Source organism: Poecile atricapillus, chromosome 24 (assembly GCF_030490865.1).
Source record: "Poecile atricapillus isolate bPoeAtr1 chromosome 24, bPoeAtr1.hap1, whole genome shotgun sequence".
Taxonomy (NCBI): domain Eukaryota; kingdom Metazoa; phylum Chordata; class Aves; order Passeriformes; family Paridae; genus Poecile; species Poecile atricapillus.
The window spans coordinates 2,120,609-2,135,500 of NC_081272.1; the positions used below are offsets into that span (position 1 = coordinate 2,120,609).

At 46.0% G+C, this 14,892-nt stretch overlaps 1 protein-coding gene across 1 annotated transcript; it reads left to right on the forward strand.

Moving 5' to 3' along the window:
- Positions 1 to 4,364: 4,364 nt before the first annotated feature.
- HTR1D (5-hydroxytryptamine receptor 1D) lies at positions 4,365 to 14,209 on the forward strand. Its single transcript, XM_058856445.1, has 2 exons — positions 4,365 to 4,656; positions 11,330 to 14,209. Exon 2 carries the CDS (start codon positions 12,392 to 12,394, stop codon positions 13,526 to 13,528), a length of 1,137 nt encoding a protein of 378 aa, XP_058712428.1. The 5' UTR covers positions 4,365 to 4,656; positions 11,330 to 12,391; the 3' UTR covers positions 13,529 to 14,209.
- Positions 14,210 to 14,892: the final 683 nt, after the last annotated feature.

The following is a 14,892-nucleotide window of genomic DNA, read 5'->3' on the forward strand; positions in this document are numbered from 1 at the left end:
GCAGGGATCGCTGTCAGAAGAAATAAATGTTGACTCAGCCTGTTCACAGCCCTTTCCTTACCTCAGCTGTGGCTGATGGTTCCTTTCTGAGACCCAGCCAGAGGTGGACACAGCAAAATGCCCAAGCTGAGATGTCACACGGATTCTGGCACCTTCCATAACCCCGTTATTAACTGAAGATGGCACTTAGATCCCTCAAAAGGTATTTTCCAGAATAAACGTGCCAGGTCCTGCAGTCTTTCCTCAATGTCTGATAGGCAGGACCATTCACTCTCTCCAGAATGCTTCACCAAGTCAGTGGGAGAACACTGATAGAGAATTCCTCTCTTCTGTGGAAGAAAATGAATGCCTATGTACAACAATATTGTTTTGTTTAATGTGTAAATAAGACCTCATGGAGTTCAGTGAGCACACACCATTTCCTAGGAGCTGACTGCCTTTCTCAGCCATATTCTGCATAAATCAGCAGAAGTTTTGTATTTTGATTATGCACAGATTTCTGAGCATTTTTCTACTTGCTAGAGAGAAAGGAAAGAGAAGAGCCTCAGAAGAAGGAATATTGGCTAGGCTCTTGGTTCTGCTCCTTTGTAAGACTGAGAATAAAGCTTTAAAGCCAAAATACACCTTCTGTAGAAAAGCAGTGCCTGAAGAATTCTCCATATGTCAGCGTTTAAGTGTGAGGTTTGGAATGTGACAAAAACGTGGAATTCAGAGGAAAATGGCTCATGTAGGAAAGAAAGTACTGTGAGCTTCCTTTTCTGGAATGTCTGGGTCTTTAATTAAGTTTTCAATGATAAAGTAAGGTGACATCAAATATCAAAAAGTAAAGAGAATTCTTGAACCAGAAGGAGGGACCTCACGAGATGCATCTGTCTTCCTCAGCCAAAGTAAATTTCTGTGACAAGAAGCCAGGACATTTTATTGTCCCAAAAAAGAGTTGGTTGGTAAATCATGAGGGTAAACCTCAAGGAAGGTCCTGCTGGATGCAGGAGAAACAGATGTAAATTAGCAGTGGGCAACATTGGACTGAAAACCAGGAGGGTCTTTTGTATTAATGTTCTCACCACAGTTTAATGGTGAGCAAAAGCAGTTTTGACTGTAGGACTCAGGATGACATCAGCCTTCTCTCCTTCTCTAGTCTGGGCTTGGCAAGATCTACAAAGAGTAAAAGCAGCATCTCTGCTCACATAAGCAATGGATCTGACTGTGCTGCATTCACAGGGAGCCATGCTGCTGCTGAGGAAGGAGGTGTTTTTGCACGGAAATGCCATTTTAATGTCATTTCCCACCTTCTGAGGAGGATGTGCTCAGGTGATGGTTTCCATGCGAGTTCACTGGAGTTGCTCAGTCCACTGTCCCTCCCATATGCTGGACAAGGAGACTGGGATACTTTCCAGCTCTTGAAAAAACTACAACCAGGGCAGAAAAATCATTCTGGTCTCAGAGGTTTTGTGTCTACTTGGCTGTTTCTCAGTGATACACAGCAATGCTTTACCAGACCCAGACCAGTCCCTGCCTATGCACAGTCCTGCAGAGGCTTTCATTACTGTCTGTCACCCCTCCTGCCAGCTCAAACAAGTGAAAACACTCCTCCAGAGTTTCTGGGAAAGTTAAATCATCATCCTACTTCTCTGGGGAGTCACAGTAGGGGAGGCAACATCACCCAGATGTGTTTGGTCTTGAGCTAGCTCAGAGCAGAGGAGGGCTCAGACTGTGGGCTCGCTCTGGGACAGTCTGGACAGCCAATACTCCTGAGGAGGAAAGCATCAGCTCTGTCTTTGATGGCCTTCCAAGGAAGGAAATTGTTTCCCACACTGTGAAAATATCAACTTTTCAGCCTTTCTTCTGCAGCAAGGGAATAAAGACCTGAGCCCTGTGAAATCAGACACCCAGGAGATGCTCTTCACCACCTTAGAGCAATCAACAGCATGGTCGATATGGTGAGGCATTCACTCAGCATTCTGAGGAAGGAGGATTGAATGAGGTTTAATTCTCCTTGGACATGCCTGTAACCCTTACTCCACCACTCCCAAGGCTCAGCTGCATCATAACTTTGGCTCAGGCTGCTGGGGAAATGTTTAAACTGTGAGCAGCAGCAGTGAGAAATTCTGGGAGTCAAACATGACAGGAAGCAAAATTAGAGGTAGGACTGCTTAGATGAGCTCAGTTTAAAGAGGAAAAATTAAATCAGCCTTGTGAAAGTTTAATAAGTGGATTAAAGGAAGAAACTTAGTAAAACTTGTGTATGAAATCCTGATCTTTACCCAAGACCCTGCCTCAGACAGCACCAAGTGGATGCAAAGGTGCCTGAGCTCCACTGGTGTACAGCACCAACATCTCCAACACAGGGATCTGCAGACTGAGCATCTCCAAAAAATTGCTGGGACTCTGCCAGCCATGCCAATGCAGCTGTGGTTTTTTTTTCCCCTAGTGTTAGGCCAAAGAGTAGACTTGTTTCAAAGACTATATCTGTAGATCTGTCTGCCTTACTGGAGTACATTTGCTCTGGACCTGTGCACAAATTCTCTCTGTGCACCTGCTCCATCTAAAATGAAGATAATATATCTCAAAAAGGAGTAGTTGCATTATTTTTCTAAGCAAGGCATTCAACACAGGATATTAAATACAATGCTGATTTTGACCCTGTAAAGCATGAGAGAAATGTGCTATAGATCTTATTAGAGAGAATATGGAAGAGCAAAGTCAGAGGGAGAAGAATTTTTTTTCCTCATATCTGAAGACCAATCTGCACCCCAAAATTTTCTCTGATTTTCCCAGTCAGCCTAGGGAAAGCCACCAGACATTTCCTTTTCCTGCATGGAATTATTTCTGGAAAATAACTGACATCTGTGAAGTCCTGGCAACAACTTTACAGCAACTTTACTCCTGATTTTCTATTCTAGGAGGAATCTATCTTCTACCCATGGCACTCAAGCTCTCTTCTCCTGACAGGGGACTGCAGGGCAGCAGCATCTGTCTTGGGGTGGCCACAGACCCCAGACCAGCTTGCACCCTGCTGCAAAGTTCTGCAAGGTTCCATGGAGTATCTCCACCCCAAGGGCAGAATTTATTCCTCAGTTGGAGATATAAAAGAGCCAACCTCTTTCCTTTCACATTGTATCACATCAAACACATTCCCACCCACAAAACAACACCCACATTGTTCGGGAGGAAAATAAATGGAGAGGCATCTTCAGACTTTCAGAGAAAACGTATTTTAGTTACTCTTGTCTCGGTGGGAAATTCTGGAGGCTCAAAAGATTCACCATGTGTCCTCTCCCAGCCTGGGAGTGAAGTGATGCTGCAAGGAATTATTATTTTTTGTATAAGATTCACACCATGTGGCTGCAGTTTAAAAAGCTTGTATTTTCCTCTCAGTCCCAGGTGAGGTTTTAACTTTCTGATTTACACCATACTCACCCATCCCAGGTTCAAAACCACTCTCCATTGCAGTGGAGAACAGGTGAAACGCTGCTGTTCTGGGAGCAGCCAGCTATTCGAGATGTTGAAGCTGGGACAAAACTCTCTAAGATATTTGGAGAGAGAGTGACTTTTTTTGAGACTGAATTGAGGCCAGCTACAGCAGGCTTGGGCTCAGGGTTAAAAATCATTTACTGAGACACCGTGGTGGAGAGGGCAGAGCCTGGCTATCCACAGTATTAAAGTGCAAAAATCATGAGATTATCTGTGGTTTGAAAGTAATCCAATATGTAAATTAGCTGCCAGAGGAAAATGGAGCCAGCTGGCAATGGCTAATTTAGAATCTATTTAAGGCCAAATGATGCTTCAAAGGGGCTGTGGCTTAAGCATTTCTGTTTCAAGACCTTGGAATCTGAATTACTTTTATGTCAAAGTTTTGTCAAGTGTGAATATAGTTACTGCTTCTTTGGGGGAAAAAAAAATAATATAAATTTCTCATTAGCAACTGAAACTGGTAAAATCTACTAACTGCATAGCTTAAAAATGCTGGAATTCACACGGAGTCTTTTAGGATGCAGGAGGGCTGTGCTGAGAGGATGTGCAAGCCCCAGGTCGGAGCCAAGCTGAAGCAGCAGCTGGGTCAGGCGCATCCGGGGGAGCTCCGAACCTCCCTTGGCCATCAGCCGCTCTGCTCATCCCCGCTACCCTGAGAGTTCTCGATCCTCGAAGCAGCCGGAACAGCCGAGGCTCCCGGAGCCCGCAGCCCCCACAGCCGGCAGCAGCGGGGCCAAGGCCGGGGCTCCGGGACGGGGCTGCAGCCGCCCCCGGCGCCCCTCGGGCACAGCGCCCGCCCCCGAGCCGGGGCTGCCACGGGCGGGCAGAGCCCCCAGAGCCCGGGCAGAGCCGCTGCCGAGCCGGGGAGAGGAGAGCGGAGAGGAGGAGAGGAGGAGAGGAGGAAAGGAGAGCGGAGAGGAGGAAAGGAGGAGAGGAGAGCGGAGAGAGGAGGAAAGGAGAGCGAAGGAGCGGAGAGAGGAAGAAAGGAGAGCGAAGGAGCGGAGAGAGGAAGAAAGGAGAGCGAAGGAGCGGAGAGAGGAGGAAAAGAGAGCGAAGGAGCGGAGAGAGGAGGAAAGGAAAGCGAAGGAGCGGAGCGGAGCGGGACGCGCAGCCGAGCCCGGGGGCGCTCAGGGCGGACGCTGCTGCCGGAGCCGGGCGAGAGCGGCACAGAGGGGACAGAGGGTGAGTGCTCGGCCGGGGCGCTGCCGACGGGGCGGGCGCCTGGCCCCGGCTGAAGTTGGTACCCGAGGACAAAGTGCTGGGGGGGCTTCGCCACGGCGGCCCCGGAAAACGCCCGGGGAGCCGCCGGCGGAGGAGGGCGAGAGGGAGGAGGGGGTCGGGTGCTGGAGGCCGGGGCCTGCGGCGGCATGGCCCCGGGATCAGCCGGCGTCACCCCGGGGTCAGCCCGCATGGCCCCGGGACCGGCCCGCATGGCCCCGGGCTCGGCCCGCATCGCCCCGGGACCAGCCCGCATCTCCCCGGGACCGGCCCGCATCGCCCCGGGACCAGCCCGCATCGCCCCGGGACCGGCCCGCATCGCCCCGGGACCAGCCCGCATCGTCCCGGGGTCAGCCCGCATCTCCCCGGGACCAGCCCGCATCGCCCCAGGGTCAGCCCGCATCGCCCCGGGGTCAGCCCCCATCACCCCGGGACCAGCCCGCATCGCCCCAGCCCCGCGGGCCCCGCTGGATGGGGCGGGCAGAGCTCCCCGCCGGCATCGCCCTGCGGAGAGCGGGGACCCCGCAGCCCCGGACACGGGCGTCACGGAATCATTGATGGTTTGGGTGGGAAGGGACTTTTAGAGGTCATCTAGTCCATCCCCCCAGCCACGAGATGCATCTTCAACCAAATCAGGTTGCTCAGAGCCCCGTCCAACATGACCTTGAACGTTTCGAGGCACAGCCTCCCGGCAGCCTGCAGTGACCCTTCATGCCGTGTATCCGGGAGGGAAACTCACAGGCAATTTACAGCTTTAAATGCTTATTGCAGGTCTCTTTCCCCGATACTGTATAAAGGGTGATACTATATAAATGAAGTGACCGCGTTAGAACTGTAATTTTATGTAGATTGCCCTATGGAAAGCTTTGGGTTACCTGAAGGGTTGTCCCGTTATTCTCCCACACCACATGAGTGACACAGCTGCCTGGTTTCTTCTTCACTCCTGCTTTGGGTACAATGATGGCCAAAGGTCACCTCCAATTCGGTGCTAGCACAAAGCCAGGAGCTGCCACTGTAATACAGAACCCTTGGAATCCTCAGCTATCCCTACCTGTATGTACCTGCTTGGATGCAAGCCAGGCTTTTCAGGACAAAAGGCTCTGTTTTCTCACATGGAGCCAACAGAGCACCTGTCACCTGTTGCATCAGTGATGAATGACAGCCACTTTTGGGATGAGCTTTGGTCCTGCAACAAAGAGCAGGAGCCAGCCAAGAGCAAGGACTGCCAGCGTTGCAGTCTGGTATTTCCAGCGTACTGCGGGCAGCGATGCATGAAACTGGAACGTGGACTTCAAGGAGAATAATGTTTCCCCAGAGAGACAGTCCCTTTCCCAGCTGTGAGCCTGAGGTAAACCCCAGGAAAAAAAAATTTCTTTGCAAAATTAAGAGGGAAACTGCCTTTAGAGAGGTGGGATTACTCTGCCTGTAATTGTAACTTCCTCCTTCCAGGAACTGCTGCCAATGGAGTGTTAAACAGATTATTCCAGAAAGAAATGGCTGGGATCTGTGAGGTTTCTCAAGGCAAATTTGCTTTTCCTTTTCATATTGTCTTTAAAGTTAAAGCAGCATCATAACAAAGGATTTAGGATGCACATCTTCCATGCTTCTCAAACACTAAAATATCAAACAAATAGTCAATTTGTTGTTTTCCATATTGCTTGTAAAGTTTTCTGGTTTTCACATTTACCCCCCAGATCTGGATGATCTCAGAGGAGTATTCTCACCAGTTATCACTCATTCATTTTCTTCTGAGGTATCACACTTCTGATGGGGTGGGCATCAAGCACAAGCAATGTGTAAGCAAATGGCAGAGAATAAGGAATTTAAAAAAAAAATCAAACCCATGGTGTGAACACTGCTGGTTTGCAGCTTTCTTAGAAATCTGGGAAACATATTTCTTGAGTTGAGACGTGTCAAAATGCAGGAAGATGTGAGGGGCCTGGCTGCTTTTGGTCTTAACACAGAGTGAGAATTGTGGCAGTGTCCTCACCTAAATGCAGAACAAAACTTAGTGACAAGCATCCCTCACTTGTGGCATGTACACAGCAGGGCAGTACAGTTGTCTTGCTGGATTTAGAGCTGGATAGAACTGTCCTACACAGAGATCTGAAGGAAACCATCCAGACATCTAAAGTTAGCATAAAAATTGACTGGATTTTTTTGTCTTTTGAGCAAAGATTGGTTTCTGTCCCTTGGTGATGATATCCCTCAGTGTGCACACAAGCCATAATCCACCATCTGTGATCCCCACAGGTGCAGGGCAGAACTCAGCCAAGATGTTCCCTCCTGCCTGCTCCTAGCCTGCCCATTCCTGACCCTATATGAGCACATACATTGTGCAGAAGAAATTTAGATATTTTCCCATCTCTGAGCTCCATGAAATTGGGATGGCTGGGGAAATCAGTTCTAAACCACAGGAAAAAATAACCAGCGTGATGGCCATAAGGACTGGGGTCAGAGCCACAGCTGTTCAGCTTCTTGGCCAGGGCTGCTAGAACTGATCATATAGGGGAGGGCTACTTCATTGTGCCTTTCTAACATCCAGGGACCAAAGGAACAAGCATTGTATGTCAGGGAACCCTGTGTCTGCATCCCAGAAAGTGAAGCTGAAGGCAGAGGAGGACACCAAAGATCAGAGTGTAGCAAGAGAGGAGGGTAGAGAGCTGTTAGGGAGCAGTGCTTAGAAAGCCAGAGGCAGGTGGAAAATGCTCATGGGGCTGATTTCTCTGTCAAGAGAATATTCTGTGCTCTTACCTGCTACAGGCATGGGGAGTTTGTTCCTTGTGTTCATGCTCTGAAGTGGTGGAGCTCTGGTGTCCCAATGACATCCTCTGGTAGTTGTTATAAGCAGCTCTGTCATTCCTCACCAGTCCCTTCTTGAAAGCCATAAAAATTCTCTGTGTTCCTCTGCCCATGTGGAACACCACAGCACTACAATTCTGAGTCCTGAGCTAGTTCCAGACCTGAACTGTGATGTTCTGCAAAACTTTCACTTCCTTGGGTTTTTGTTCATTTTGAATTGGCTAAGTTTACATTCTATTGCAGTCAAAAATGTCTGGTTTTCACCATTTTACATGGGGTAGACTAATTCACTTTACTTTCCTGGTGCTTCATTGATTGTAGGAAATCACACTCCAAAAAGATTATTTGACCTGTCCTTGTGACTATCTGTGATGGAGATGTCACAGTCCCTTAGCAATACTTTGTTTCACTGCTGCTCTTACTATCTCCAAAGTTTTCCTAATGGCTCAGTCTTCCTTGCTGTAGTTAAGCCCCTCTCCTTTCAGTGATATTAGTCACAGCCACAGGGAACAGACTATTCCTTCCTGTTCTGCAGGCATTCATGCATAGAAAAACTGTTGAACATCTCCCTCAGCCGTGCTCTTCCAACCCCAACATCCCTGTTCCCATGCAGTTTATTCCCACACATTTTCTTTTCTGATGATTCCTGCTGCTTTCTTCTGATTTCTTGCTGTGTGCTCTGTATCTTCTTGGGAACAGCACCCAAAGCTGAATGCCAGGCTGCCATTTGGCCTTGTCCAAAATGAGCAGCACAAGATCTATTTGAGGCCTTATTCCCAGTTACACACTTGCCAAGGTGTTTGCTGTTTTGCCCCGGTAGGATGTGCACATTGATCCCACACTGTGCAGAGCTTTTGCTGAGCTGGTTACTCTCCTCACACAACAAGGAACTGTTCACTTCTACCCCAACCACTGACCTTGCACTTGTCCTTTAAACTCAGCTTTAATCCTCTTCCCCAGTGCTCATTCCACTGGATGAGATGTGGAATCTACACCATCTACTGCATCACCCAAACCACTTCTGAGAACACCAACTGCTGGGTCTCCTCGTTGCTGTCACGATAAAATTTCCAGTAGAATTGTGGAATTGCACAGTAGAATGTGTTTCATCCTGCTTGTGTCTAGGTAAAATCCCTGTATGTTCCTTCACACACCTCCTGCAGCTGGAGGTCATTCAGGCAGAAGCTGTTCCTAGTTTATTCCTGAATTGCCTTTAGGACAGAGGGTAAGAGGATGCAGGGTGCTGCTTCCAAGAAGTGTAAATTACATTCCTGCAAAAGTTCATTTATTTACTGGGTGAGGAAGTGCTGCAGAAGGAGCCTTCTGAAGCTCTCTCATCCTCATTGTTGGCAATCAGGGGTACATTCTAATTCAGTGTCTATAGTTAGGCAGACCAATTAAGATCTATCATCATAGCTTGTATTTTTAAGGCATACCTGTTTATGTAAGTGCAACTATTAGCACATCAACCAATGCCTTTCAAATGCCTTTGCAGGCGAACCTGTAAGATCCTCTCTGGAAAAAATATAATTCCTGACTTCTGCACTGGAGAAAAAGGTCAGGCAAAGAATAATGGCCAAAGCATAAAAGAGAAACTTGGTGCATATGGATAGCCCTGAAAAATCTTGAGGGACCACCGTGCTCATGGATAAAGTCTCATGGGGTGGCTGTGCACACTGAAACTGAATTCAGTAAAGCTTCAGTAGAAGAGTCACAGAGCACAGGGAAGTGCTGAACCAAACAAGGATGACGTGGATGAGACTTGCAAGAACTTTTTGTTCTTTTCAGGTCAGTAGCATTTATCATTATAGATTCCAGCTGATTTTAAAGATTTGAAGGTTTGAGCACAGAGGACTCTGAATGCAGTGGCCTTTTCCAGAGCACTCAGTATGAGCCTTACTCCTGTTGCTCCAATGGATGAGTGCTAACATTTTGTTCACTTAAGAATAAAGGTATTTAAACATCATTAAACACTTGGAAAAGTCCCCAAGCCTGAAAACAGTCTAGAGGCACTCTGTAGGAATTCCCCATTCTTTCTAGTACTTTGGGGCTGGGAGAGCCCAGCTGATCTCCTGTCCCTGCTCAGCTCTCCTGCCATCAACCACTGCTTCCAGACTTCAGGCAAGGCTGAAAGGCTCAAGTTGGGCTTTTACATGCTGGTGTCTCCAGGTGTCCTTTCCAGAAACTGGAAATAAATGGGCACCACCAAACAGCTTCTAGAGCAGGAAAGGAAAGAAATTTCCATAGATGGAGTCTGAGATGAAGAGCCACTCAGATGTGTCAGATCAAACTTTCTACGTCACTTAGCTCAGCCAGATCAGAGTCAGTGTCATTTCAGGCTCTTGGACACATCTGGCTTTACAATCTCACACCCCACTGTATTTCTTTGGCCCTTAAAATTCCTGCTGATTGCATGACACTGAATAATAATGGGAGACAAAATTTGAGAACAAAAAAGTTTATTGGAGATTTTGCCTGGTGGATGTTTGTCATCAGAGACTTTATGGCTGAGAACTAAGTGCTCCAGCCCCTGCTTCCTCCAAAGAGCTTATAGATAACATATTGTAAAGTCTGTTTTTGCAATGCAATATTTACCAGAATCACTGCCCATTAAATCACAGACTTTCTCTTTGATAAGTAATATTTAGTTATAAGTTGTACCAGCAATTGTAACTTGGTAATTAACAATAGGTTGGATAGCTAATACATATTGGTGGTGTGTAAATAAAGGTAAGAGAGGAAAAATACCAATAAAAATACCAATTAAAATCTGAGTGAAAATAGAAGGTGGGGAGAAGAGAGTGAAGGTGCTGAACATTGCTTATATTTGCTTGCCAATTATTATAATTGCTTATTTAAAATGAGAAATGTTTTGCACATAGTTTCTCATCTAGAATGCTGTTCTGTATATCAAAATAACAAAATAGGAATGCCTGATTTACTTGGGAATAGTCACAATGATCCTGGCAGATGAGACATCTAGCCATGCTGCATGAGCCGTGCTGGAGTGAGCACTCACAGTCAGGTATATTCCAGAAACACCAACTCTTCTCTACCAGCTCCCCTCACTGGTAGTGAAGAGAGATGTTCAGCCCTAAAGCACCCAGCTACTGCTGGGCTTGACCAGAAATTCTGATGCAAACAGAATTTCCATAGACTGTACCTTTGATTTTTGATTTTCCAGTGCAATACACTATAGCATTGCCTGGTTTTCTCCCAGGAGCTGCATCCAGGTTTGGTTATGATCTCTGGATGGGCAGATTTCTTGAGCTAATTCTGAATGTTATTTCATGTTGCTTGAACAGTGCTTTTGTCTTCAGGTTGGGCTTTTTACTTACTCTGTGATGTATGCTTGAGTCAATTGCACCAAATATACAAGAACTTATTCAAAACTTGCTCCCTCTTTTAAGGTTCTGCTCTGAAATGGGTCTTCAGAGGGGTTCCTCTTGGCCAGAGTGCCACCTCCTGTCCTGCCTTCTGGCACCTGCTGTTGGCTCTCACTGGAAGCAGCTTCACTGCTGATCACGCTTTCAGCATGACAGAATAGATCTGGTCTAATTAGTAGATGCTACATTTAAATGACAAGTGAGAATCAGTCACAAAATGAATTCTCAGTAGTTTGCTGAACTTTAGCTCTGCTCTCAGCCATCCCTTTGCAATTCTCCAGCTTCAAGAGAAGAAAATGAATTCCCTAATTCCTCTAACTTCAGTGGGAACTTAAACGAAATGTGAAGATTGTTGCTTCTTACATTAGGAGTTAGGAGCTTAACAGAGGCTGTTTGAGTTCAAAGTGCTAATGTTTCATGTAGAATATTGTGCTCCTCTTGCTCCACAGATTCCCAGCTGAGTGACATCCCCGTTCTGTGTTGGATGGCATGAACCAGGACCAGCAATGACTGAGAGAGGCACCCTGATGGCTGGGAGAAGGCTGGCCTGGTGATTATCTCCCTGGAGAAGCTCACTCTTCCTCCTTGTAACCCTCAAAGCCATTTACAACATCCAGGATCTCTTCCAAACAGGGTTGGGCTGGCACAATGTAAGTGACATTCTGGTGGTCATGGGTGGAAGTGAGGCCTGATGGAATTCTGCCTCAGGATGATTCCTTCAGGTTTGTGAAGAACTTGAGGAAATCCAGTCCTGGGGAATACAAGGAAAACTGTGGAAAGCCTGTAGCTTGCATACTGTGCTGTAATGTGTGCCAGTGCATTGGGGTCTGCTACCCAACACCTGATTCCAGCTTTTGAAGGCTAATTGTTGAAGGGAAAACCTGAATAATCTGGAGAAATAAATGAATATGGAGATCTGTACTTGAAGAAGTCTTGATTTGAAAATCTGGCAGAAATTATGTTTACAGAAGGAATCCAGAAGTATTGTTTAATATGTTAGGTACTCTACTAAAGTGTCCCTTGTAAATACCAAAACCATGACACTAAACTATTAGAGGGAAATGGAAAATACTCTTGAAGGTAGCTTTTTCTCAAGCAAAGGGGCATCAACTGCATGCTCAGATGTTTCTTTTCCATCTCCGACCCTTCAGTATTGATTTATGCAACTTTGCAGAAGAGTTGGTCAGGAAGGAGGTGTGAAAAAAAGATAATAAAGAATTATTTTGCTTTCTTCAAGATGAAAACCACCTAAATTCCCATCACTTATAATACTGTTTTCATTGCTATACACCAGACTCATGTCTGGATGACATTTTGTTTTAACAATGATGTGATGAAAAATCTTGCATAGGAGGGTACCTCATCTACTGTGTCAGATGAAGTTTTCAGCAAGTTAATAATTCTTCAGTGTTGGACCAAAGTATGAAAAATTCTATTTTATCAAAAGAAAGTGAATATCTTTCTTCATCATCTCAGAAAGATTACACCGGAAGGTGAAATCGGAGCAGAGGATGACCGAGTACAACCATTCAGCACAGTTCTCTCTCCAGAGCTCAGCAAATAAATCATTAAATGTCACTGAAACACCGCTGTCTTGGGATGAAAGGACACTCCTAGGGCTGAAGATTTCACTGTCAATCTTTCTGTCTGTTATAACTCTGGCAACAATCCTTGCAAATGTTTTTGTCGTTATCACAATTTTTCTGACTAGAAAGCTCCACACACCTGCAAATTACCTCATTGGCTCCTTGGCAGTGACCGATCTTTTGGTGTCTGTCCTCGTGATGCCAGTCAGCATTGCCTACACTGTCACCCACTCGTGGGCCTTTGGCCAGCTGCTGTGTGACATCTGGTTGTCATCAGACATCACGTGCTGCACAGCCTCCATCCTCCACCTCTGTGTCATTGCACTGGACAGATACTGGGCTATCACAGACGCTTTGGAATACACCAAACGCCGCACTGCTGGCCGAGCAGCCCTCATGATTGCCGTGGTCTGGATGATATCCATCAGTATCTCGGTGCCACCGTTTTTCTGGAGGCAAGTGAAAGCTCATGAAGAAATTGCCAAGTGTGCTGTAAACACAGATCAAATTTCCTACACGATTTATTCTACTTGTGGAGCTTTCTACATCCCAACCGTGCTCCTCCTGATATTGTATGGCAGAATTTATGTAGCAGCTCGATCCAGGATTCTGAAGCCACCCTCATTGTATGGGAAACGTTTTACTACTGCACACCTGATTACTGGTTCTGCAGGCTCTTCCCTCTGCTCCATTAATGCTAGCCTCCATGAAGGGCATTCCCATTCAGGTAGATCCCCAATATTTATCGGTCATGTTAAAATAAAACTTGCGGATAGTGCTCTGGAAAGGAAAAGAATTTCTGCTGCAAGAGAAAGGAAAGCTACCAAAACTTTAGGCATTATTCTGGGAGCTTTCATTTTCTGCTGGCTGCCTTTTTTTGTCACATCCCTAGTCCTACCAATCTGCCAAGATGCCTGTTGGTTTCATCCCATCCTACTGGACTTTTTTACCTGGTTGGGTTACCTAAACTCATTAATCAATCCAGTCATTTATACAGCTTTTAATGAAGAATTTAAACAGGCTTTCCAAAAACTAATACTTTTCAAAAAGTGTTCCTCTTGAGACTCTCCTCTTGTGTAACCAACCTTTGTGCCATCTCACAGCCTACCTGCAACTTTCCACGCTTTTATTCCTAAGGAAGGGAGTGGTAATTGCCATCTCTGCTGCTGCCCTCTTCTGTGCATGTAACTGGGAATTTCTTGCCAATTTGATACTTTCTGTCTGGGATTGTACATTGGCATGAACTTGTCCATGGTCTCTGCAGTGATCATGTCTGTATATAAGATCAATGACACATGAAATAAACTTTTCAACGAGGCAAGGTGTGTGAACAACCAGGGAGCTTGTCTTGTGTGATGAGGTGACACGTTATCCAATTCCACCACACTTTTTAACCTGATGGGAGGAAATTGTGTGTGTATTTACAAGACCTGAGTATTTCTGCTGTATATTATTAACCATTTATTTCGGCTGAGAAAGTTTCTGGAGAGCAGGATCTGATACTTACATTTTCTGTGGCACGTATCTTACCTATGTGAAGCTGATAAAACCTGTAACTTTTTCAGAAGATGTGTGACACAGCCTGACTATAATCAGCAGCAGGGCAGAGCAGCATAGCACAGATGTAAGTTATTTGGATATTTCACAAATGCTGCACTGGGAGCTGTGCTTTTGGTGAAGTGTAGAAAGGAGACAATTTATTTGAATTAATTATTACACATTTTGTCATGAACAGCCACTGCAGAAATGCTACAAAATAAATAGCATGAAAACGATTGATCTTATATTTCTGTCATTTAATGTTTTTGCGTGCATAAACTGAAACAGGAGAATATGGTTAGTGCCAGTGTGGAATGACTAGGACCTCATAAAATAGCCAGAAGACTCACTCCTTGGTGACAAGATATGGGAAGTTAGAGAGGGGAGAACAAAGTGATACACCAAGAAAAACTTCCTTAGTAATTAAGATTGTTGGGGTAGATGTGGCATCCCTGTCTTTGGGATTCTTTAAGTACAAACAAACTGGTCAGAAATCACTGTCAGGACCCTCTGCTGGGGTCACAGAGATCCCTTCTAACACACACTTCCCTGATTTGGCAGGTGGGAACTGGCACATGGAGGTCTTGGATGAAATCTCAGACAAGTGATGCAGCCCAAATTTCATGCAATGTTTTAGTTTCTGGGCATTTTATGTCAGAAGTGTCATGTCTATAGTGAGTATGAGAGCCATGCACTGCTGTGAAAATCACCCCATCATCCTTCTGACTGCCCTTCCACCTCTCAGCCTGCCCCAGTTCATCCTCACCATCCACTGCTGTGACCATCCCAACACACTCCACCACAGTGCATGTCCCACTACAGCTTTCAGCCTCTCCTTCGCATTTGCAGCTCAGTTTTGCAGCTTCTCCCAGTTGCTGGTGCCTCTG